Genomic DNA, 24304 nt, shown 5'->3' with positions numbered 1-24304 from the left:
CCAGGTGCTGTCTGGGTACCCTAGGACGAGTTCGGGCAGCTGACCCAGTGTTATCGGTACTTATCGCATGTAACGCGGTTGTATTCGGGTGCACCCGCGGTCGTGCTTCCGGGGGTGGCCGGAAAGGTGGCGGCTTTTGCGGCTCGTCCGGCGGCTGTGGTTGGCGGCTCGATGCATGCGGCCTTCTGCTGGTTGTCGGTTTCATTTTGGCTATCTGGAAAGAGATGAGCAAACGGACGCTTCGATTAGTGTTGGCAACGTCTATTGTTGCGTTTTCAGTGAGGAGAGTATTCAATCGATGATTCTCCTTTTCCGTAAGATGTTGCCTTTCGGTTAGCATAGCAAGATGATCGGTAGGTGCCTGAGTGCTTAGGCGTGCAGCGGTGAGGGGTTGACCATCGATGGTGATAGTCAGGTCCCTCTTCCTCAGGAAATCCATGCCTAAGATGACATGTTCCGAAAGCGTCGGTAGAGCTGATACAAGTAGGTGCGTAGACTTGTTACCCAGCTCTATAGTAACAGGATACATTTTCGTGCTAGGTATATACGTCTGGTTAGCTAGCTGAATGCGACGTGTCTGGCGTCTGGCTTTGATTTTGTGGTTATCCAGATGGCGTTGAAGTTCTTTACCGATGTACGTGAGCGTGGCTCCGGTGTCCACCAGAGCTTCTATCTGCATGCCTGCGACAGTAATGGGTACGGAATCGTTGCTTTGAGTGCTGTTGTACTGGGTTTGGACGGAGTGGCTCGCACTGTCGCATGTGTGGGACAATTGCAGTCTCGCGACATGATTCCGTCGCGTCCATAGCGGGAGCAGAATATTCGCTGCTGGTTGCGGCATTGGCGCCTTCGGTGTCCCGGCTGCTTACATCGCCAACAAACTTTCTCGCTGCAATAGTTAGTCCTTACCGCCGTCAAACAGTGATTGGTGTTTCTTGCTTGCCTTGTCTCCTCGCCTTTTAACAATTCGAATTCTTCCGTTAATTCGAGTAGTTCGTCTACGCTGTTGAAATCGCTCTGACGGACATATAAGCGATATTCCACCCTTAGACCGTCGTATATACGCTCGGTGTGATCTTCATCGCGAAGTTTCGGGTGCTGCCGAATAAGCGTTTGGATAGCCAGCACATAATCCTTTGCCTTCTCTCTGGGAAATTGCTTGCGCTGATGGATGGTTTCTTCCAGATGTGCGAGGTGACGTTTCGGTAAAAAGAACCGTTCAGCCTCGTAACGAAAGTCGTCCCACGTGTTGATGGCGTTGCTTTTTACACGAAACCATTGCAGCGCTTTGTCCTGCAGAATTTCCGGCATCGTGGCAAGAAGCTGGTTGTTTGCTATAGAGTAGCATTCGGCTAGTTCTTCGCATCGCTCTAGAAAGTCGTGTAAATTTTCGCGACCGCTATAGCGTATGTTCCATCGCCGCACGGAGTTTATAACCTCAAAATCCGGCACTCTTGCAGCTGAGGTTATGTCGCCACGTGTTGCTATCGCTTTGCTGGGGATTCTCACTGAGGTGGTTGGAACGAGTATGGTGGCGTTATCTTCCTCCTTCATTTCCCTTTCCAAAGCTTTTACCAGATCCTCCGTGGATTTATTGTGGCGCTTTGCACGGATGCAGGCGCTCAGCTCGCTACGGAGATCTGCTACGGTGCGCCCTTCGACGGCGATGTGGTGTCGTCTGCACTCGGTGATTAATCGGTCCTTCTTCAGCCAGTAAATCCAACTGGTCGTTTCCGTCTCCAGCGTTAGAGCCTTATTCGCTGGATGCTTGTGATTGTGTGGGGGGCGCGGCGAACCTGATTCATGAGCGTTGGTGACTGTTTCATATTTTTCACTGTCAGTCACGAAGTCAGGTCCCTGCTCGGGCGCCATTTGTAATGGGGTTTCTTCCATAGCTGAGGTATGCTCAGCCGCTCCAGGGTCAGCCTAGGGACCCACGAACCCTTAGCAAATAAAAGATTTAATTCAATAGATGAAGTGTCCACACCCCACCTCTTATGTGGACAGCCAGACCAGCGTGATGTATACAGTGGCGATGAAAACGAACGGGATTGATGAGCCAGGCGTTGCCGCTTGTTGAAGCTGACACGGTGATGAAAACGAACGGGATTGATGAGCCAGGCGTTGACGCTTGTTGAAGCTGGCACGGTGATGAAAACGAACGGAATTGATGAGCCCGGCGTTGACGCTTGTTGAAGCTGGCACGGTGATGAAAACGAACGGGATTGATGAAAATGAACGGACTCCTCTGTGTAGGAGAGATTTCGTTAATAGCCAACCGTCTTCGTTGGCCTCCCACTATCGACTGTTTTTAATAACGGTGCCCTACGGTACGTAAGCAGTGGTACTGACGCTGTTCGAAGCAGCGCAGCTGTGCCCCTCATAGTAACGGTCGAGCCTTTGCGCGTACCGATACCAACCTAACAAAACGGCAGAGTCATTGCGAGCACTGGCATCACCAAAGCGTGATGCCTTTTCTACGCAATGCCTGCGAAGTGCCTCATTCTATGGTATACGGCAGTCATTGCGAGCACTGGCATCACCGAAGCGTGATGCCTTTTCTGCGCAATGCCTGCGAAGTACCCCATTATATGGCAGTCATTGCGAGCACTGGCATCACACCGAAGTGTGATGCCTTTTCTGCGCAATGCCTGCGAAATATCTACTTCTACGGTATGCACTTACCCCTGCTTACTGCTATTTTCCTGCGCGATGCTGGGCGACCGTCCGGTTCGGCGAGCTGGAGCGAATGATCGCATTTGTTTTTTTTTTTTTTTTCTTGAAGAGATGTGGGGGGGGGAAATCTTCTAAAGACACCCTGGCGGGTAGTGTCGGATTCGCTTGATGCGCCTACCGACTAAAACCTCCCCACACTGGTTGCCAACCATGTGGTTATGAACCTAGAAGATAAATTGCGGGAGAAGGAGGAAGATTCAGTTGCGAGCGGTGGTGGCCCTCAAAAGGATCTGACGCTAATAAGCGAAGCTGGAGGTTTTGGTTAGGTGGGAACGGAAGGATTTGTCAGGATACATGGCCTTCTGAAACGGTCGGTTTTCTTGCACCTGAGAGTGGCAAGACAGTTGATGCTGGGGTTTGCGTGGGATGCAACGGACGCCCGGAGATTTGCAGCGTAAGAAATAGCTGCCGATTGAATGGAAGGGAGATTTGTTTCCACTAGGATCTGTTTGTTTCTAACATACCACGGGAAACTAAGGGCTGATCTGAGTAGACGCATGTATGTGGATTGAAGCCTGGACAGTTGTCTGGGTGAGGCAGAGCCCCAAATAGCGATGGCGTAGGAGCAGATGCTTCTAATGATGGCATTAAAAGCTCGCTTTTTGGTGCTTTGTGAAACCTTTTGATTGGTGAAAAGGGTTTTAATGCGCCGAAGGCGCTATTTGCTTTACCTCGAACTGCTGTGATTTGTTTCGTCCAGGTTAGCCGCCTGTCGAAGACAACACCGAGGTATTTCGCGGAAGGGCTCCATTTGATGGGGAACCTATTTACCAAGATTTTTGGTGTAATGCGTTTCCTCCGTGAAAAGAATATTGCCTTTGATTTGGTTGTGTTGATGTCGGATCTCCACAACCAGTACCAGTCGAGGACGGTGGGGATGAATTTATTGAGGGCGGATGTGCTGAAGTTAATTGTACGGGAGGCGTACAATAAGGCGACATCATCCGCATATTGTGCTGTGAGGATTTTCTCCTCGGTTGGGATGTCGTACCAATAAATGTTGAACAGCACTGGGGAGAGTTTGGACCCCTGAGGAACTCCCGCCGTGATCGGGTGAGCTTCGGAGAGCTCACCATTCACACTAGCAGTGATTTGCCGGTCAGACAAGAAGGATTTAACTAAGCCAATGAGGTATTGTGGGAAATTTAGTTTTATAAGCTTGTAAATAAGCCCATCATGCCAGACCCGATCGAAAGCTTGTTTACAGTCAAGCAGGAGCAGAGGGATGTGTCTTCTTTTGTTGAGGTTGTTAGCGACAAATTCGGAGACCCGCAGAAGTTGGTATGCGGTGCCGTGTTGCTTTCGAAACCCATGTTGGAAGTCGGGAAGAATTTTCTTTTCCGAAACAAATTTCTCCAATCGGGAAAGAATTATGCTTTCGGCTACTTTGCTGAGGGTGCAGAGTAGGCTGATGGGGCGATGGTTTGCCGGATCACTTAGAGGTTTTCCCCGTTTGGGAAGAAAGACAAGGTGTTTCCGCGATAAGATTTTCAAGACGCCGTTACCGATACTGTCGCGGCCTGGAGCTTTCCGGTTTTTGAGGGAGCGGTTAGCCTCGGAGACTTCTTTGAAGGAGGTGGGCTGAAACTCGACCGTCTGGAAGGTTGTGCTCCGGACAGTTGCTGACACTTCTTCGTGAAAAGAAGAGAATTTTTGGAGGCTTGGAAAGGGGGAGCATTGGTTTTTTAGGGATTGAGCAAAGACGTTGGCTTTGTCCTTGTCTTGTGGATAAGAGATCCCGTCTTTAATTAGGGCGGGGAGGTGAAGTTTACGATTTCTTAAGGATCTGATTACCTTCCAGCAACTTTTAGGGTGCTGTTCGGCTTCAGCGATGTAGGAGTTGAAGTCTTCAGAACTTCTTTGGAGGAGGAGAACCTTTAATTCCCTTTGAGTGGAATTTAAAGTTTGGCGTAGCGGGGGGAGTCTGTGCTTTTGCGAGAGTTTGCGGATTTTGTTTTTCCTGGCGATGAGTGCTCGGATACGTAGGGGAAGATTATTTGGGTTTGTGGTAGCTTCTATGGAGGAGGTGGCTGAGATTATTGAGCTTTGGATTTCCTCCGTTAGACTTGCGACCGCCTTATCAGGATCAGCTATGGAGTTGATTTGGGTGCAAGTGAAAGCGGAAGTTTCCAACAAGAATTTCAGGTGGAGGAAATCGGTTTTGGTTTTTAACCGAGGGGAAAGTAGAGAGCGATTCGCGAGCTCCAAGTAGACCGGGGAGTGGTCTGAACTGAGCTCCGGGAGAGCCCAGGGATCTCTGTTGAGGGTCTTCACCGCAGCATTTTTCATCCTCAATTCATTGAGGATGGTTTCGTCATCGAGGCATTCGACGACGCCTCTGATCACGACAATCAGGTCCTTGTCTTGATGGAGCTGATTTTTGGTATATGGGATTTCGTGCCTTTCCAGGGCAGAAGTGAGATCCCGAAATCCGTCAACGGTTTCGGCGTAGACGATGATGGCTTCAGATACCACTTTAGCCGATCTGATTTTTATGTCTGCTTTGCGCAGACCGGAGCTCACCTTCTCCCACGATTCCTTCTTGAGGATTCGAATGGGAGGAGGGTTTTTCTCCTTAGGGGGGGTTAGATCCTCACTTTCATCGGAGGAGGATGAAGAAAGGAAATCGTCAATTACGACGGTTTCAGGGGGGATGTGGTGCGGCGCCGCTTTGGGATTTCCCGTTTGGGTTCTTCCCGTTTGGGATTTTCCCGCTTGGGTTTTTTCCGGCGGCGAACTTCGATGAATACGGTGTCATCGGGCGGATCGATGCTCATTTGAGCGTTTTCGGGAGAGGGAGAGGTGGTAGCGTCGTTGGGATTTTCGTTGGGATTTTCGTTGTTGTTGGAGTTGTCGTTGGGATTGGAGTTGGTGGTGATGGTGGAGTTATAATTGTTGAGTATATGCTCTACTCTGAGCGGATACTCGCGGAGGTCCTTAACGAGGGCGGCAAGCTCGACCTCGCTAAGAGACGCAGGGTATGGGAAATTTATCGCTGAGTTGTCACAACTCGCGATGTTATTCCCTTTCACTATGGTTTTTTGTTTTAGTGTCAATTATCACTAATTTTTTACTGTGCACTGCACTAAACACTAAACACTGCACTGTAATATTCACTGCACTGTGATGTTCACTGCACTGTTTTAAATAGATTGTTTATAGCTAAGCAGGCATACGGCCTTGCTAAGCTTTGCGCTACCTGTGACTGTTTACGTTGCTGTCTGCTGTAAGACTGTGTCTCTTATGATTAAATACACACTTTACGCACTAATTTATAGATGGATCGCATTTGTTGTAAAGTGCTTGCTTTTATAGCAGCATCGCGCAGCTTTCGTCACCGTAGCGAGGTAAGTTGTATGCGTATGGTGCGTTAGTACGTATGGTGGAAAGCTCTAGCAGCTTTCATCATCGTAGTGAGGTAAGTTGTGTGCGTAGTCAATGCGGTGAAGTTTAGTACGTATGGTGATATGGTGAGGGTACATGATGTACTGTGGAGCGAAGTTGACGTAAATTATTGTAAGGTGGTAAAAGCCACGTTACACAAGTTTACCGCCATTATTTTCTCTCTGTTCCGCTAAGTTGGCTACAGGCTCGCAGGTTATACAAAAATTAGCGGTAATATTGATTTTCGCGAATTATTTTCTTTTCGAACAGGCTTCGTTTCAATGGATCCTTATTTATTATATTAACTCTTTAAAAGGACTGCGTCATTTTATTTTTCAAGCCCAATTTAATCGAAGAGAAAATACCAGTAGGTTTTGATAGGAGAATCCGACTGATTTTACGATTTATTAATTATACTAATTCGAGTTTACAATACAATAAGTTTTTGCTTAGATATCATAATAACATATTTATTATAATTATTACATATGTTTTTCGATAATATGTGCTAGCCTAGTAAATGCGACTTAAGTGCTGACTAAGTTATTAAGACCGTAGTTTTTGCTTTTGCGGTCCTCACCAAGTTGAAGATGATTGTTGGAAATAATATAATTTGTTATAGATTTTTGCAATAGAAAAGGAAATCGCGTCATATTAAAAATATATCGATTTCCTATTGTGTGGTTGATTTGAATAAGAAACTCATCATTTTTAAAGTTGGTTGCGCTATTCATATGTATACTATATGAAAATTACACTTAACAAAAAAAATCCAGACTGTTTTTACACTTTCTTGATGACAATACTTAGTACTGACTATTCTGAACTACTAAAATTTATAAAATATCAATAAGCTCTTTTTTGATCTAGAACAAAATATCTCACAAGGAATTTTTATTGCGCACTACTGTCATACAAAAATCATAAATATAAGAGCAGTAATTTTATTTAAAATTGAAGTTCAGTACTGTCATAGCTGGTTATTGAACTGTAAGAGTCGTTTTCTTAATACTTGTTTGGTATTTTGTATTGCTTAACTGATAACTTTAATTGACAAAACGACAAAAGATTTGTTAAATTTTTTTTGTTAAGAATGAATACAGAATGTGCGCCAATTCACAATAGTCATTCTCAATAAATTGACCGAATCAGCCGTTCATATACTGCTAGATTCTGCAATGGGTGCTCTCTTGGTCTTACATATTTCGGTATAGGATTTTTGCATTTTGTGTCATCGTGCAATCTTGCAAGAGCAAGAGAATCCCCCTTGTTGGGTTCACTGCCCACTTCACTTACCACTTGATCGCTTTCTTTCCTTTAAATAAAAAACTCGGGATTCACACTTGCGTCTTAACAATATATTATAATTGTAACACTCGATTTGTAGGTGTTCTCACAATCGAAATTCTCCCTGGATTTGTGGGTTTTCCCTTTTTTTTGAACAAATATAAATGCACTTTTAATCTAACACAATTTCAACTTAAAATAAACGTCAATTGCGGATTTTAAAAGTATGGAGGTGGATCGAGCTGGAGCGCTGTGTAGCGGTGGCGGACAAGCGACGTGGATTCAAAAAGGCGGTCGAAAGTGCAGTGACACAGAAAACAAAAACAAAACAGAACAAAACCATATATACATATATAACGAACAACAAACAAAAAAAACAAAAAAATAAAAAGAAAAACAGTGACCCACAACAAACAAACCAAAAACATATATGTACATATATCTGTGAGGTAACAAAAAAACAAAAGTGCATTTCCAAAATTAAACGAGCAAACAATTTCAACAAACACAAAAAAAAAAACAACACACAAACCGGGCGCGAAAACCCAAACTAAAAGTATATAAATACAACAAATACTATTCGGGCGCGAACTAAACAAAAAAAAAACAACAAACACAACAGGTCCAACCAACTGGGAGAAGCGGAGGAACAAAATTGGCGGGAGAAATATATGAACATACATACATTACAGGCGCACTTTACATACAAAGGGAAAACCAAGTGAGCGTATTATGTTCATTATTTATTTAATTTATGCACACATGCGTGTCGATGCCTAAAAATAAAATTTTATCAAAAATTTATCAAAAAAAAAAAATTTAATAATAACTTTGTGTTCTTAAAACAAACCAAATTATCAAAAAAAATCAAATATTTAATTCTAACATATTTCCGACAGTCCTCCTTATACTTCATTAAGCATTAGGCTCGATTGCATACAACAAAAGCGGAAAAAATAAATATATTATATCTGCATATATATGTACATACATATATAAACTTTTAATCTCTCTCTCACTTTTTCAAAGAAAATATAAAAACATTTATATACAACATCAGTCACCGACTAAACCTCGTACTGAGCGGTTGAGTTAGCGTCTTTCTCTGAGTTTATAGCTATTCATATAGCTCTCTTTTGGTGTTCTTTTTTTTTTGCACTACGGTCTGCTTACTTAAGTAACGCCATTAATACTTGTTTTAAGTGAGAAATATAATCCAATACTTATATCAGTGTATTATAACTTTTCCACTATGCCCCCGGCGGGCTTCCAGTTCGGGGACAACAGGTTTGCTGCGCTGGCCCAAGGTCCCCACCCAAAACGTAAAAAATCGTATCAAAAACTGCAAGATGCTTTTCCTGACTTACCGCCAATAAAAAGTGATGATCCAAAGTATATTGTGATTAAATCCGACGAGAATTCTTCACCCCTTTCGAAGGTTTCTTGTTTTCGTGTTTACAATGCCTTACTTACCGTGAGCAAAGATATAAACAAAATTAGTGAATTACGCGACGGCAGCCTATTACTGCTAGTGAAAAATAAGCAAGTAGCAGAAAAGTTTATAAAAACGAAATGTCTTTTCAACATTGGCGATGTTAGCGCTAGCTATCATCAACATCTTAATTGTAACAAAGGCACCATTTATGCACCGTTTTTAAACGATGTGCCTGAAAGCGAAATAATAGAAGGACTGAGTTCTTACGAAGTTTCCGCGGTTTATAAGTTCACTCGCAAAGTTGAAGGTGTTATAAAGCCTACTGGTGTTATGCTAATATCATTCAACAGTTATTCCCTTACAAACAAAATAAACATCGCATGGAGGATGACCTTTGCAATTTCCCTTCTCCACACGATAATGACTGCATCCGAGTTATGTGTGCGAATTGTTCTGGCGAGCATCGTTCTTCGGACTATAAGTGTCCAAAGTATATGCAAACCAAAGAAATTTTAAAAATAAAGACACTAGAAAAGTGCAGTATGCACGAAGCCCTTAAAAAGTATAGAGAAAATTCTTCCCTCCCTTCCCTCACTGCTAGCTTTGCACATGTGCTTCAACCTACAAAAGAGGTATCCTCTGTATCCAACACACCAACAAAAATTTCAGCCATTAACAATTTCACAAAATCTAAAAATACTCATAGAATTGCCGACAATGACTTGCCTAGTACATCAAAACAAAACGCAGAGGTCACCTCTGCTCCCAACTCATCAATAAACTCTTTAACTAGAAAAAATCACTCATCAAACGCCAACAACAAACATATTTCCATCAACAAGCCTGCATCGATCAGTTCAGACTACAACAACGTCTCACATTCAGCTAAAAATATCAGCGACAACTGTACCCAACAAGCCTCTTTCTTAAATCCAAAACTTTTCAGTCCAACAACAGCCTCTCTCATTTCTAACTTAAACAACTCGCTTAATAAATATACTGACTTCAACAACACTACTACCAACACTACCGCGCAGTCTAATCCACCTAATCACGAAAATCTCTTTCCAGCAACAAGCAATTCCAACGATAATCAATACTCTACTCAACATACTGAACAAATAGAAATTGACTCTGAATAAATACGCTTAGCCTTTACTCTCTTTTGAACTAGTACTCAATTGGTGACACTCAGCTTCAACTGACTGCTCATACGAGTTGATATTCTAGCTCTCTTCTGTTTCCCTTTTTCTTTTTTTCCTACATAGATCTTATGATTCCATTATTGCAATGGAATTTAAACGGCTACACTAATAATTACAATGAGCTTCAATTATTAATACAAGATCATTCCCCAGCTATTATACTCTTAAATGAAACTCACATCTCTTTCAACTTGTCGGCTTTTACTCCTAAGCAGTACATTGGCATGTTTCACAATCTTCCACATATTAGCACAGGTAAAAGAGGTATTACGATTCTCATAAGAAGAGATATTCCACACAAAATTAATGCCATTCAATCCAACTTGCTGGCTATGTCGATCGAAATTATCTTAGTTAAAAAAATCACCATTATCTGCACCGATATTACACCAGATGAACATTTTACCAGTACAGACATCCTGCAATTAATCAACCAAGCTTCTACTCCTTTAATTTTCGCTGGTGATTTTAATGCATGGAGTCCACTATGGGGCTCTCCAATAGCCAACAAGAGGGGCAAATGCATTGAAGACGCTTTACTTTCCTCTAACTTAATATGTTTGAATTACGGATCCGCGACACACTTTTCCACTCACTCCACTTTTTCCCATGTAGATCTTACAATGTGCACCGACACACTTGCCACAGAGTGCGAATGGAGTATACTCGATCACCTGCATGGAAGCGATCACTTCCCCATTGTATTAAATTGCACCTAGGTTCAACAACTAAAAACCACAAAATAAATAAGGTATTCAAAACTGATTACGCTGATTGGGAGAAGTTTCAGACACATTGCGAGATAAATGGCAATAATAGCCCAATATCTGACAACCCTAACCAAGAAAGTGCGAGGTTAACAAAAATTATCCGTTCAGCAGCGAATGTTAGCATTCCTCATACAAAGCCAACAGCAAGTTCAAAGAGTGTTCCTTGGTGGAATAAAGAAATCGCTGAATTGCGGGCAAAAAAACAGACAGCTTGGTATGAATACAAACGCGCTCGATTACTAGTCAACTTAATATCTTTCAGGAAAGCCAATGCTCTTTTCCGTCATTCCGCGAAACAGGCCAAGCGTAAATGTTTTCAGGATTTCACAAGCAAAATAAATCCTTCGTCTAGTCCTAAGTTAATATGGAACGCTTTAAAAAAACTTTCTGGAGTGCCTAGAAATCTAACCATTCAATGCGTAAAGGGGCCAACAGGTTTGGTAACCAATCCATCCGATATTTCCAAGTTATTTTCAAACCACTATTCTGAAACAAGCTCAGATATTTCATTCAGCACACAGTTTCAAACCTCTAAAAACACCACACTGTCCGACACTTCCTACTCTGTCTCCCCTCTGTCTTTTTCTGCTAAACAAATAGAAACCAGCATTTCACTGTCTGAATTCGAGTTCGTTGCATCTACCGTTAAGGGGAAGTCCCCGGGGCAAGATAAAATTTCTTATCCAATTATCAGACATATGCCAAAAAGTCTCAAGCTCCGATTGGTAAAGCTTTATAACAAAATTTTCAATACTGGTGTCTTCCCCCAATTTTGGAAATCGTCCTGTGTTATACCAATACTTAAACCACACAAATCCTCCGATGAACTTGCTAACTATAGGCCGATTTCCCTCCTTCCATGTATGGGCAAAATTTTGGAAAAGATCGTGGCTAACCGCTTGATGTGGTATGCTCAGCGAAACAAGTTCATATCACCGAATCAAGTCGCCTACAAAAAAGGTCAAGGCACGTTGGATGCTTTAATCCAACTAGACTACTTCATTACTAACGCTTTGTCCAGCAAAAACCACGTGTCCGTACTATCTCTGGACTTTCACAGAGCTTTCGACAAAATTGGAGCCCATATTATTATTAGACAACTTAGAAAATGGAAAATAGGCCAGAATATGATACGTTTTATTACTAACTTTCTCACAAACAGAAAACTCAAAGTCAACGTAAATGGTTTCTTTCTTCAAAACTCCCGCTTTCTAATGGTACGCCGCAAGGCTCACCTCTTTCAGCCCTCCTTTTTTTATCATTGCTTTCGATGATATTAGTAGGATGACAAAAAATTACATAGGAGTTGAGCACCAGATCTATGCCGACGATGTCCTAATCTACACAAAAGTCTCTGACGTTAATTTAGCTCAATCCTTATTTACTAATATACTCGCCAGAATTGAGACTTGGTCACTGGAGTCTGGTGCTTCACTTTCCTTAGACAAAACACATATCCTTCATGTATGTAGGAAGCAAAATTGCAACGGTATTTCACTAACCCACAACCAAACTAACATCGAATGTAAAACACAGCTGAAAATACTAGGATTAATTTTTGACTCAAATTATAACTTTAATGCTCTCTGTAAATATGTCAGAAACTCGTTAATGTCACGATTAAATATTGTTAAATATCTCTCGTCTAAGCATTCATTTATTCATCCGAACACACTAGTCAATGTTGTCAGAGCTTTGCTAACTTCAAAAATAGATTATGGGCTCCCCATCTATGGCAATTGCTCCAAAAGCAGTATCAACCTTTTAAATGCACCTTACCATTGCGCAATACGGCGAAGTCTCCGGGCCTTTCCAACCTCGCCAATAAAAACGATAATGGCTGAATCTGGTTTACCAACTATTCAAAATAAAATTATAGATTCTTCGCTTCAAATTCTTGCGTAAACGGCTGAGAACACCAACCTATTACTAAATACAACTATCACGCATGCCACGAAAAAAAGAAAAATTCCAAGAATACAATCGGCCATTTCGAGATGCTTAAGTTTCGCTGCAGAAAATAATATTTTACGTAACGCAACACGCAAATTCACCACTCGACATCCTCCCTGTCTAATCAATGATAAAATACTACAGAATAAGCTTATGTTTTTGTCCAAGCAAAACACACCAAACGAAGTCTTTCAACAAACCTTTGCTGAACTGGAATCTAATTACACAAATAATGGCTGGAAGTTATTGTTTACGGATGGCTCCAAGTCCATCGATTCCACTTCGTTAGCAGTTGTCACTGCCACAGGAGAAATTATTTGCAATTGGCTTCTTCCCTCAACGACCTCTGTATTTACCGCTGAAGGATATGCTACCCTTCATGCAGTTAATTACGCAAAAAAGACTAAAGGAAAGTTCCTCATCTGTACAGACAGCAAATCGTGTATGTCTGCAATAACGTCTCCTTCCAATCGCAATCCCATAATAGAAGTTATCAGAGACGCGGTCATTGGTGCCCCTCAGAAAATCCAAGTAATGTGGATCCCTGGCCATGCTGGTATTACAGGCAACCACTTTGCAGACCTCGCTGCGAAAAATGTAGCCAGGACTCCTGCCTTAACATACTACGTCTCATCCAAGCAAGACATTCTTAACCTTATTAAGCACAAAAGGCATCAAAAAAACGCAAGCGAATGGAAAACATTTAAACTTCACTACGCGGTCATAAACCCAGCCAGAAATCGTATAATCTACTCGTCAACAGTTCCAACTAGCGCAATGAAGACATATACTCGATTAAGGATTGGACACACTATCATAACACACGCCCACTTACTATCGGGTAAAAGCCCATCCATTTGCCCCCTTTGCGATGACACCGCTACTATCAAACACTTACTTACACTCTGTCCGATGCTTCACCCAACAGCCCACAACTCTGGCAACATTGATCTCATAAAACTACTAAGTGAACCTTCAGAAAAAACGTGATGATTGTATATAGATTCTTAAAAACCAACGATTTGTTAAAATATATTTAAGCAACTTACATCTTTACTAAACCTTAGCAATTAGAATTTTTCACCTAGTTATAATTACAAGACTGCTGAAGGCCTCGTAGCCAGTGCTGCGTTTATGTATTTATATAATAAAACTCTTTTTGTTATATGAATTATTATAAATAAATAAATAAATAAAATTTATATACAAACACGGCAAAGGATCTGCCTGTGACACTAAACGAAATCTCCACATATTCAAAGTCCACATTGGCAATTATCCGGCAATACCTCTTGTTATTTGGCAAACCAAAACAAGCAGGATTGCGTACAAAAAGCAAATTGATCTCTCTAACGAGGTCTCAATTGCACAAAACATAAGTACCTTAATAAGCACATACATACATACATACAAGTCCAAGTATTAGGGTGTACCCAAATACTAGCATACGGACGTAAAAAATGTTTATAAATTAAAAGTACTGATTACTTGCAAACTTAAAACTAAAATAAAATAAATAAATATTATTATTTTGCAAATAAATAGAAATGGTTCATAATAACACAAATCAAAATACACCTGCAGGAGCTACGCGCTCAAAACAGGTTGTAAAATTTATTTCACAAAGTGACAAATTAACAAGATACTGCACTAGATTTGCCTCTTCACCGATTCACGAAAACTCGGAATCGTTATGAGAAATAAAAAGTCAAAATCTTAAAAATTTTTGGACTCGCCTCCAAGCGGCTCATGACGCCATAGTAGATTCTGACAATTCAGATCTACCACAAGATTTTAAATCATCAGCTTACGATATTTACGAAAACTGCTTACACCAATATGAAGAAACGAAAGCTATGATCTCCGATCAATTAACAAATGCAACAATGTCAAGAGACAAGTTCAGGCATCCAACTCGAGGTGCCCGCATGTGACACAGAAACCTTTTACGGAGGTTATGAAGAATGGCCGTCCTTCCTGGACATGTTCACGGTCGTGTACATAAACCATCCTCAATTATCACATGCGCAAAAATTGTATCACCTCAGATACAAAACTAAAGGTCAAGCAGGCGAAATAGTCAAACAGTTCGCATTAAATGACGACAATTTCAATTCGGCTTGGAAAGCTCTAAAAGCTAGATATGAAGACGACGACGATAAGCAAGTAACGACACTAATGAACTTGCCAAAAATTAAGAAAGGAACAAGTGTAGAATTCATCAAACTAGAATCCACTGTTTCAAATTGTTTGTCGATTCTATAGACACTAAATATTCCCACAGACAGCTGGGACCCAATTCTGGTAAATATTTGCACCGCCGCATTACCAGAAAAGTCGTTACTTCTATGGGAGCAATCGCTCTCATCACGAAAAAAGTGCCCAACGTGGCAACAAATGAAAGATTTTCTCACCACCCAAAATGAAATTGCGGAAAGGTTAGAAGAAACAAGTAAGGAAGGGCTAAGTTCGGGTGTCACCGAACATTTTATACTCTCGCATGATAAAGTGATAATCGAGATTTCATTATACGTCATTTATATATTTTTCAAATACCGTATTTTTGTAAAGTTTTATTCCGCTATCATCATTGGTTCCTAATGTATACATATATTATACAGAGAAGGCATCAGATAGAATTCGAAATAGCGTTATATTGGAAGAAGGCGTGGTTGTGAACCGATTTCACCCATATTTCGTACGTGTCATCAGGGTGTTAAGAAAATATTTTATACCGAATTTCATTGAAATCGGTCTAGTAGTTCCTGAGATATGGTTTTAAGGCCACGCCCATTTTCAATTTTTAAAAAAAGCCTGTTTGCAGCTTTCTTCTGCCATTTCTTCCGTAAAATTTAGTGTTTCTGACGTTTTTTGTTAGTCGGTTAACGGACTTTTAGTGATTTTCAACATAACCTTTGTATGGGAGGTGGGCGTGGTTATTATCCGATTTCTTCCATTTTTGAACTGTATATAGAAATGCCTGAAGAAAACGACTCTGTAGAGTTTGGTTGACATAGCTATAGTAGTTTATGAGATATGTACAAAAAACTTAGTAGGGGGCGGGGCCACGCCCACTTTTCCAAAAAATTGCGTCCAAATATGCCCCTCCCTAATGCGATCCTTTGTGCCAAATTTCACTTTAATATCTTTATTTATGGCTTAGTTATGACACTTTATAGGTTTTCGGTTTCCGCCATTTTGTGGGCGTGGCAGTGGGCCGATTTTGCCCATCTTCGAACTTAACTTTCTTATGGAGCCAAGGAATACGTGTACCATGTTTCATCATGATATCTCAATTTTTACTCAAGTTACAGCTTGCACGGACGGACGGACGGACGGACAGACAGACATCCGGATTTCGACTCTACTCGTCACCCTGATCACTTAGGTATATATAACCCTATATCTGACTCTTTTAGTTTTAGGACTCACAAACAACCGTTATGTGAACAAAACTATAATACTCTCCTTAGCAACATTGTTGCGAGAGTATAAAAATAATCAAGACTAAGATCATTAAACACGACCAAAATAGAAGCTTCAATAGACCCCAAGCTAGAAGCAACAAAAATTTAAACAAAAGCTTTCGCAAAACGCACTCGTTCATATCCGAACAGAAAAAACACACGTCATGCGAACTATGCAAAAGGGGCATAAGCTTAAAACTTGCGATAAGTTTATAAAATTAAATATTAACGAAAGGAACAACTTTGTCAGATCAAAAAGACTCTGTACAAAATGCTTGTCCCATACACACAATCTTAAAAATTGCAAAAGCAAATATAATTGCTTCTATTGTCACAAAAGACACAACTCAATGCTTCATTACAGCACATATACCATCCCACCCCAAAGAAGCGCTTATACATAAAAAACCCCGGGTATAATTGCAAAAGCAAATCCCGAAAACCAAAATTCGAGAAATTGCCAAGAAACACCATGTTGCTCAAAGGCACTAAAAGTTCAAACGCTGCACAGCGAAGTACAAAATGGACTAGTTATAGAACCAGTTACCACCAGACCAACTCAGGTTGAGAACAAAAGCCTTAATTCGCAATCAATTAAGTAAATCGCAAAAGTTAAAGAAACTTCCATTAGCAAACAAAACTATAAAATATCAGTATTGTGGACACTTCTCTAAAGCCACAACTACTGGATCAAGTAATGGCCGGTACGTCGTACGACTACCACTCAAGCCACTATTTTCCAACACTCCACGAGAATTGGCAGCAAAAACACAAAAATATGTAACTTTTCGCCCCCGCAGGATGGCTTTCACCAAAAATGATACGAAATTCTGATTCAAAAATCTGAAGCTATATGGCGCGCTACTACTTGCCAAATTAATGCATACGCACTTAAACACAATATAGTATAACAAAATTGTCTCAAAGGGATAGAAAAACGACACTTCTCATAAAATATTGTTTAATAAATAGTTTCCTAAATTCTCAAATGGAATAAATAAAAAAACTAACAAAAGCAGAGGTCACTTAAAAAATTATAATTCTAAATTAAACCGTTCGCAATTACCGGCCACACTCTCGCAAGATCCCTTTATTGTCACAGTCCTAATACCAGGGCTAAGGAGTACCCATTCTGGCCATATCTGACCAGGCGTGGAGTTACTATCTTTCATAAGCCGAGAATAAATAAAATCAAAACAATTGCCGATAATACCAAAAAGGCGTGTAATAAGCCACCGGTATGCCAAACCGATAAATAATAAATATAAACAGCCAATAAAATTATTAAAAGCAAACAACTTTTTTGGTATAATACAATACGAGTAATGGATGTTTAAATGAGTTAAGCATCCACCCCCTCTACCCGTTAAAATTGGCGCATCCTAATGCTACAGTGCAATTCACCACAGCTGAAGACACTACAGCACAACTCAACACATCTATACGCCAACCCACTCAACAAAAAGGATGGGCAACGGGAAAGCAGACACAATTCGTCACCGGTAGTTCATCCATCAACACATCAACATTCGCTCATACATTACGCCGCGTGAGCAACATTCGTTCCAGCAATTCGCACATACAGTTCGACCATCAACTTTATATACACTCCGCCGCGTCGATACCTCTCGCTAATCTCTTCCAAATCACAAAATTCAACCACGATCCGTGCTCACTCAATCGCAAGCAGTGACAAACCGTTCCCGGAATTCGAGTATCGCCGCCTCGCCCATCGATATAATTTTAATGAGTTTATATGCATAATAAAATCCTTAAACTTAAATAAACTTGTTGAAGATCGAAATGTATACAAAATAAAACGGACATTTTTATTTAATTTACCGCAATGTATCGAGTATACATTTTAAACACCCCTGTTGTGTTTTTTCTCACAGCTCGATGCTTTATAAAGGAATATTTACATTACCAATTTTTTAATATGTAATGTAATATGCATACAGGAATGCAAATATGCGTACAAAAATGTCGCTTTCTGAACGCCGTCTGTAATTTCTTGTTTTGTTTACAAATTAACAAAAACAGCCTTCCCTAAAGTTGAAAAAATTTAACTGACAGATAATTGCTAATCATATATTGAGAAAATAAATTTTAAACGGTTCTAGTTAAGCGCTTAACGCCTATTGAAAAAACGACCCTATGAACGTCATGAATAGTTATTACGAAGGTTAACCAATTATAATATGTCATGAAATAAAACTATGGTCTAAAAGAAAATTTGGGTATATTCATATAGACATTTTACAAAAAAATTTAATGTTTGATTTGATTTTTCACTTTGTGATCATATGGAATATACGATTTTAAATCAAGAAATTGAATAAATCGGTCTATAAATCAATAACAAATTCTTATTTATTTTTTAGCCTGGTCCTAAATTTTTGGCAATACCTGTTACGTTACGAATTGTTTTCATACCGATATTTCTATATTGCAACTACCAGCCTCTTAATGTAACTAGAACACTACCGGTCTTAATAAAAAACGAATGGATATACTGGTTTATTGCTAGTTTAATGTCATGGAGTTCAGGATATTTAAGGTAAGATTAAAATTAAAGAATGGCAAAATGCCACGACTTCTCAAGTTTGCGACAAATAAATATTATATGTAAATAAGATCAGTTCACGTCATTGAATTGATATATGCTAATTTTTGTGCGTACAACATTTTTTTGCTTTTGCGGTTCTCACCAAGTTTACTTTATATAGCTAAATTATTTGTTTGGTTCGAGAACAACTCCTACCACGCCCGAACGAGGGGGATTAATCTGCAACAATGTTTTGTAGGTTTTTATCTCCAACAAATTCACTAAAGTCTTCCCCGGACCCTGTGTACCATTTTAATATGTATCTTTACTTTCAAAAATGGAAGTTGATCATTATTCGACTAATGGCATGGAAACGCTCTGGTGTTATCCTAGAGAAGAAGATTTCAAAACTGGCATCCATCCATCTGTGGTAGATATTTTCCACAAATTTAATATAAAACGAAAATGATATTTGAAAATTGTTGAAAGCAAATTATCTACAGTGATTATGGCGGACTTTAAGTATTAAATATCGTCGAAATAGTAATTAAGTTATCTAAATGGAATTCAGAAGGGATCCTTTGAATAAATACTTCCCTTAGGTCTAATATTCCTAGGATTACGTTTTTCAAACAACTTTCTGTTGCCTTTATAGCAAATACATACATTGGGGAGCACAAATGAGTACAAGTTTATACCCGGTAGGTACAAGGGTTCGGACCTAACATCCTGGTAATTTCTGGCTAACAATTGCCTTGTAGAATTCGTGGGGTGAATGCTTTAGCTTCTAAGTAGCAGAGAAGGTGTGATGTTCTCACTGATGTCCTTCGTAGGTAGGTAGATAAGTAATTGCGATTCTTTTCCTGTACATAGCTTAGCGTACGCATAAAATATGCTTAATAGTCTCCTTTTCTTCTACCTCTTAGCAGTTTCTATAATAGTAATTGTATGTTTTTATAATGTGGTTTATTTCGCAGTTTATTTAAACATTATACTATATATGAAGTTCCAGAATGAACTTCATTGTTACATTTGACATTTCGAGAGTTATTCAGTGAGGTCAGCTAGGTTGTAAAAGCACTCAACGACCCCTATGTTAGTACCAGAAGTGCGTGTGTAGAGAGGACGCCTGTAGTGCTGAGAAGTTGCAGGGTATAGGTTTTTAGAATAAAAGTTACTGGTTACGGTGTCACTGATAGGTGGAGTTTCTTCTAAAATTATCTCCTTGAGGAGCCGATCGTCACCATCGTTTTTTACCCTGACTCTCAGACATGGATTTTTCCACTGGCAGGTAGATTCCATTGCCTCTGTAAGCTGTGAGAGAAAGTACCGCTATGTGAATGCCTCTTAAGGACTCCCAAAATCTACTGTTGCGTTGATTTTGAAACAGATCCAGCATGTCCAGATTTTCTACTCGCATGGTGAATGGTTTTCGTTTGAGTCGACTCAGGGTTCCTTGCTCTGCTTCAGTTCCGGCTGCCCTCAAGGTTTCAGTACCAATTTCATGATGACCTCGGTGGCAACTAATTGGGATAATATTTACATGGAAAATGTATGTTTACATGATGTTCAGTCAAAATTATTATATTTTTTGATTAGTAGTTTTTTGAGCAAAAATTAACTGCATGGAGGCAAACGGATTAAAAAAACTGCACCGGGCACGGGTTTCAGCTAACGGATTTGGATATGTACAGCAACCCTGCTAAATGTTGCCCCGAGGATGACATAATCAATTTGTTACTTACCGATCAAAACACATTTAGATCACCGAAAGGACTCTTCTTGGCCGAATAAAATTCGGATCAATTCAGATAACGGCTTTTATGGAAACAGTATTTAAGAGTGCTGTAACGCGTTATCATGTTTAATTTTTCAACAGTGTTTTTTACTTTTAACTAGAAAAAATGATTTCTGTCGCTTAACTCAGAAGTAGTATTCATATATACACATCGTTAGCTTAGGGTTTTTTTCTTTTGGATTATTTTATTATAAAATGTATACAGAAAGCATATCGGAGAGAGATTCGTGAGTTTTCTTTAATTTTTTGGCTTTGTATGAGTATTTGGTGAATTTAATTCGTTCTCCTTTTTTACCTTTGTATAGAATGAATAGGGTATATTAAGCTGGCCCCGAAGTTTATAACATCCCGATAAAAACATGGGGAACCCTTTAAAAAAAATGTACATATACACTCGTGAACACGCAAGACTTACCACTATACTTTCCTAAATTTTTTTCGGACTTTATTCTTCGTTCGGAATTTTTTCATTTTTTTTTTTAGTTTTTAGTAAGCATAAGTAAATTAAATTATATTATCTAATCATAAGTATAGTTTTTAATTTATTACATTTAATGACTAAAACACAAACTAGCTTTTCTGCGCTTATACAAAAGCCGCCAATTTTATTGTTTTTCAAGTAATAACGCGACTAAACTTTCAATTAAAAAAATTATTGTGTAAATGAGATTAATTTAAAAAAAATAAAAAATATAATTTTTTCATCGGTTGTCAGTCTCTTACTTTCGTGCACTTTTTGTAAAGCTCAATAACTTTCTAAAGAATGTGTCTATAGCTGAATTTGTTTTATTTTTAATATTTTAGATAAATAACATGCCATTAACTTAATAAAAAAAAAACTTATATACCGCAAAAAGTTCCGATATAAAGCGTTTTCAAATATGTACATCACTTGGACATTTTGAGTGGTAAGCTTTGCGTGGCCACGAGTGTATAAATAAATGATCAGAATATCGAGATCAGCGTGCTTTAGCCATGTCTATCTGTCCGCCTGTCTGTATACGCGCGCAAATGGTTAATATTGGGTATATGGGGACTAAGAGAACTATTGATTCAACTCGCCACATTTTTTATATTAGGGCATACAACCAATTTTGGGTCGTTTGGTGGTTAGACTCGACATACCTAAAAGACACTATTTGTGCAAAGTTTTATTCCGATATATTTATTTGTGCTTAATTTGTATATTGGAAAGTGACAGAACCAGATGGTATTTAAAATTTAATATATGGGAGGTAAGTGTGGTTATGACGCTATTGCGTTCATTTTCACTCCGTTACATGGGAATGTCAGGATGGTGTCATGTACCGAATTTGGTGGAAATTCGCCGGGTAAATCCAGAGATATGTATGTAATTTAATGTTTCCGACGCATTTACATATTTAGTGAATTATCGTAATTTTAGCTAGCTTTCGACATTACCCTCATATACCTATGTATATAGCTATGTATTTTTTGTTGATATAGCTTAGAGGCTTGTGAGATATGTATCGGGTGATTTTTTAAGAGCTTGATAACTTTTTTAAAAAAAAAAACGCATAAAATTTGCAAAATCTCATCGGTTCTTTATTTGAAACGTTAGATTGGTTCATGACATTTACTTTTTGAAGATAATTTCATTTAAATGTTGACCGCGGCTGCGTCTTAGGTGGTCCATTCGGAAAGTCCAATTTTGGGCAACTTTTTCGAGCATTTCGGCCGGAATAGCCCGAATTTCTTCGGAAATGTTGTCTTCCAAAGCTGGAATAGTTGCTGGCTTATTTCTGTAGACTTTAGACTTGACGTAGCCCCACAAAAAATAGTCTAAAGGCGTTAAATCGCATGATCTTGGTGGCCAACTTACGGGTCCATTTCTTGAGATGAATTGTTCTCCGAAGTTTTCCCTCAAAATGGCCATAGAATCGCGAGCTGTGTGGCATGTAGCGCCATCTTGTTGAAACCACATGTCAACCAAGTTCAGTTCTTCCATTTTTGGCAACAAAAAGTTTGTTAGCATCGAACGATAGCGATCGCCATTCACCGTAACGTTGCGTCCAACAGCATCTTTGAAAAAATACGGTCCAATGATTCCACCAGCGTACAAACCACACCAAACAGTGCATTTTTCGGGATGCATGGGCAGTTGGCCACCAAGATCATGCGATTTAACGCCTTTAGACTATTTTTTGTGGGGCTACGTCAAGTCTAAAGTCTACAGAAATAAGCCAGCAACTATTCCAGCTTTGGACGACAACATTTCCGAAGAAATTCGGGCTATTCCGGCCGAAATGCTCGAAAAAGTTGCCCAAAATTGGACTTTCCGAATGGACCACCTAAGACGCAGCCGCGGTCAACATTTAAATGAAATTATCTTCAAAAAGTAAATGTCATGAACCAATCTAACGTTTCAAATAAAGAACCGATGAGATTTTGCAAATTTTATGCGTTTTTTTTTTTAAAAAAGTTATCAAGCTCTTAAAAAATCACCCGATATATAAATCCTAAAAGCTCCTCACCATTGTTATGACGTGCACTAAATTACAGTTTTATATCTAAGCTTGAAGTTCTTAGTTTGAGCATTTTATATTTTTGTTATTGATTTGGGGGTGTAGCAATTGTGCGATTCCACGTGTATGCAATATCAATCTCATCCGGATTTCAGGGAACATACATATGAAAATTCTAAAATATCTCATTTTTTGCTCAAAAGTCAGTCTACCAAAATTCAAATCGCCTCGTCATCCTGACTATTTACACTCAGTCCTTTTTTTACGCGATTTTCGGTGCCACTAATCGCGCAAAAAAAAAATCACGTAAAAATGGTTAGTTTTCCAATATTAACTGACGAATTGGATCCGAATATAAAAAATATCGCGTATAACAAAATATACGCGCAAAAAAATATTCAAAAGCAATACAATAAGTTTCAAATTTCAGACTTATGATTTATTCATTCATAACAAAATAAAAAATACAAAACAAAAACCATATATAAAAGAGAAGAAAGTAGAAAATAGGTAGATTTATTGAAAAAAACCGTTGAATGCTGTTTAATCACTGTCATTATCCGTAGTTTAAATTATTTTTAGCCGCTTATTTTGATGGCCCGCACTGATATCACTAGAATTTGTATCAGAATCAATAGTAAGAACTATGGAATGATGTTCTGATTGACTTAGCGTCTCCGACTGAGTTTGCACCATAAACTCAGTTAATTTTGTTTGAATGCTTCTTTTTAGACCCAATAAATTCCGATGTAGTTCTTTATATCTTAACATGCATACACTCAATTCTTTTTGAAAAATTCGTGCACGTTCTGCTGCAAGTTTAAGACCAAGGAAAAAACGAAAAAAAGCAATCGCATTAAAGTGAGAAATTCGCGTAAAAAAAGGAATTTGCGCTGCAAAAATAACCGCGTTAAAGTGAAATAGCGTAAAAAGAGGTCGCGTAAAAAAAGGACTGAGTGTATATGTTTATAACGCCATATCTATCCTGATTAGCTTGTTTGTCCATTCAAAACACCGATGTTTTAGTCAATATGATGGATCGAATAAAAATCAACGCATGGAAAGTATCACTTTACCAAAAGTTTAGGACACATACTTATGTAAGTTTTGATCATCAAAGAAAACTTTACTAAATAAATTTTAAGACAAACACTTTTTATTAAATAATTTAAAAATTATGGTATACAGCAGTTGAAGTTAATAAAAACATTTTTTACATTCCCTAATATCCGTTT

At 39.2% G+C, this 24304-nt stretch overlaps 1 protein-coding gene across 12 annotated transcripts in view; it reads left to right on the top strand.

The window, feature by feature from the left end:
• The window catches only part of LOC126764075 (equilibrative nucleoside transporter 1-like), a 183554-nt gene that overhangs the window by 122251 nt on the left and 36999 nt on the right, over positions 1-24304 (top strand). For all 12 annotated transcript variants that reach the window (XR_007667805.1, XR_007667801.1, XR_007667806.1 and 9 more), the window contains exon 8: positions 18622-18797. Coding sequence is in view for 4 of the 12 variants with exons in the window: in XM_050481850.1 (XP_050337807.1) it covers positions 18622-18797 (176 nt within the window). In the remaining 8 variants the exon portion in view is untranslated. The remainder of the gene's footprint in view (positions 1-18621; positions 18798-24304) is intronic.

This window comes from Bactrocera neohumeralis, unplaced genomic scaffold (assembly GCF_024586455.1).
Source record: "Bactrocera neohumeralis isolate Rockhampton unplaced genomic scaffold, APGP_CSIRO_Bneo_wtdbg2-racon-allhic-juicebox.fasta_v2 cluster09, whole genome shotgun sequence".
In the NCBI taxonomy this organism is placed as follows: Eukaryota; Metazoa; Arthropoda; class Insecta; order Diptera; family Tephritidae; genus Bactrocera; species Bactrocera neohumeralis.
This window is presented reverse-complemented; position numbering and strand designations above follow the sequence as displayed.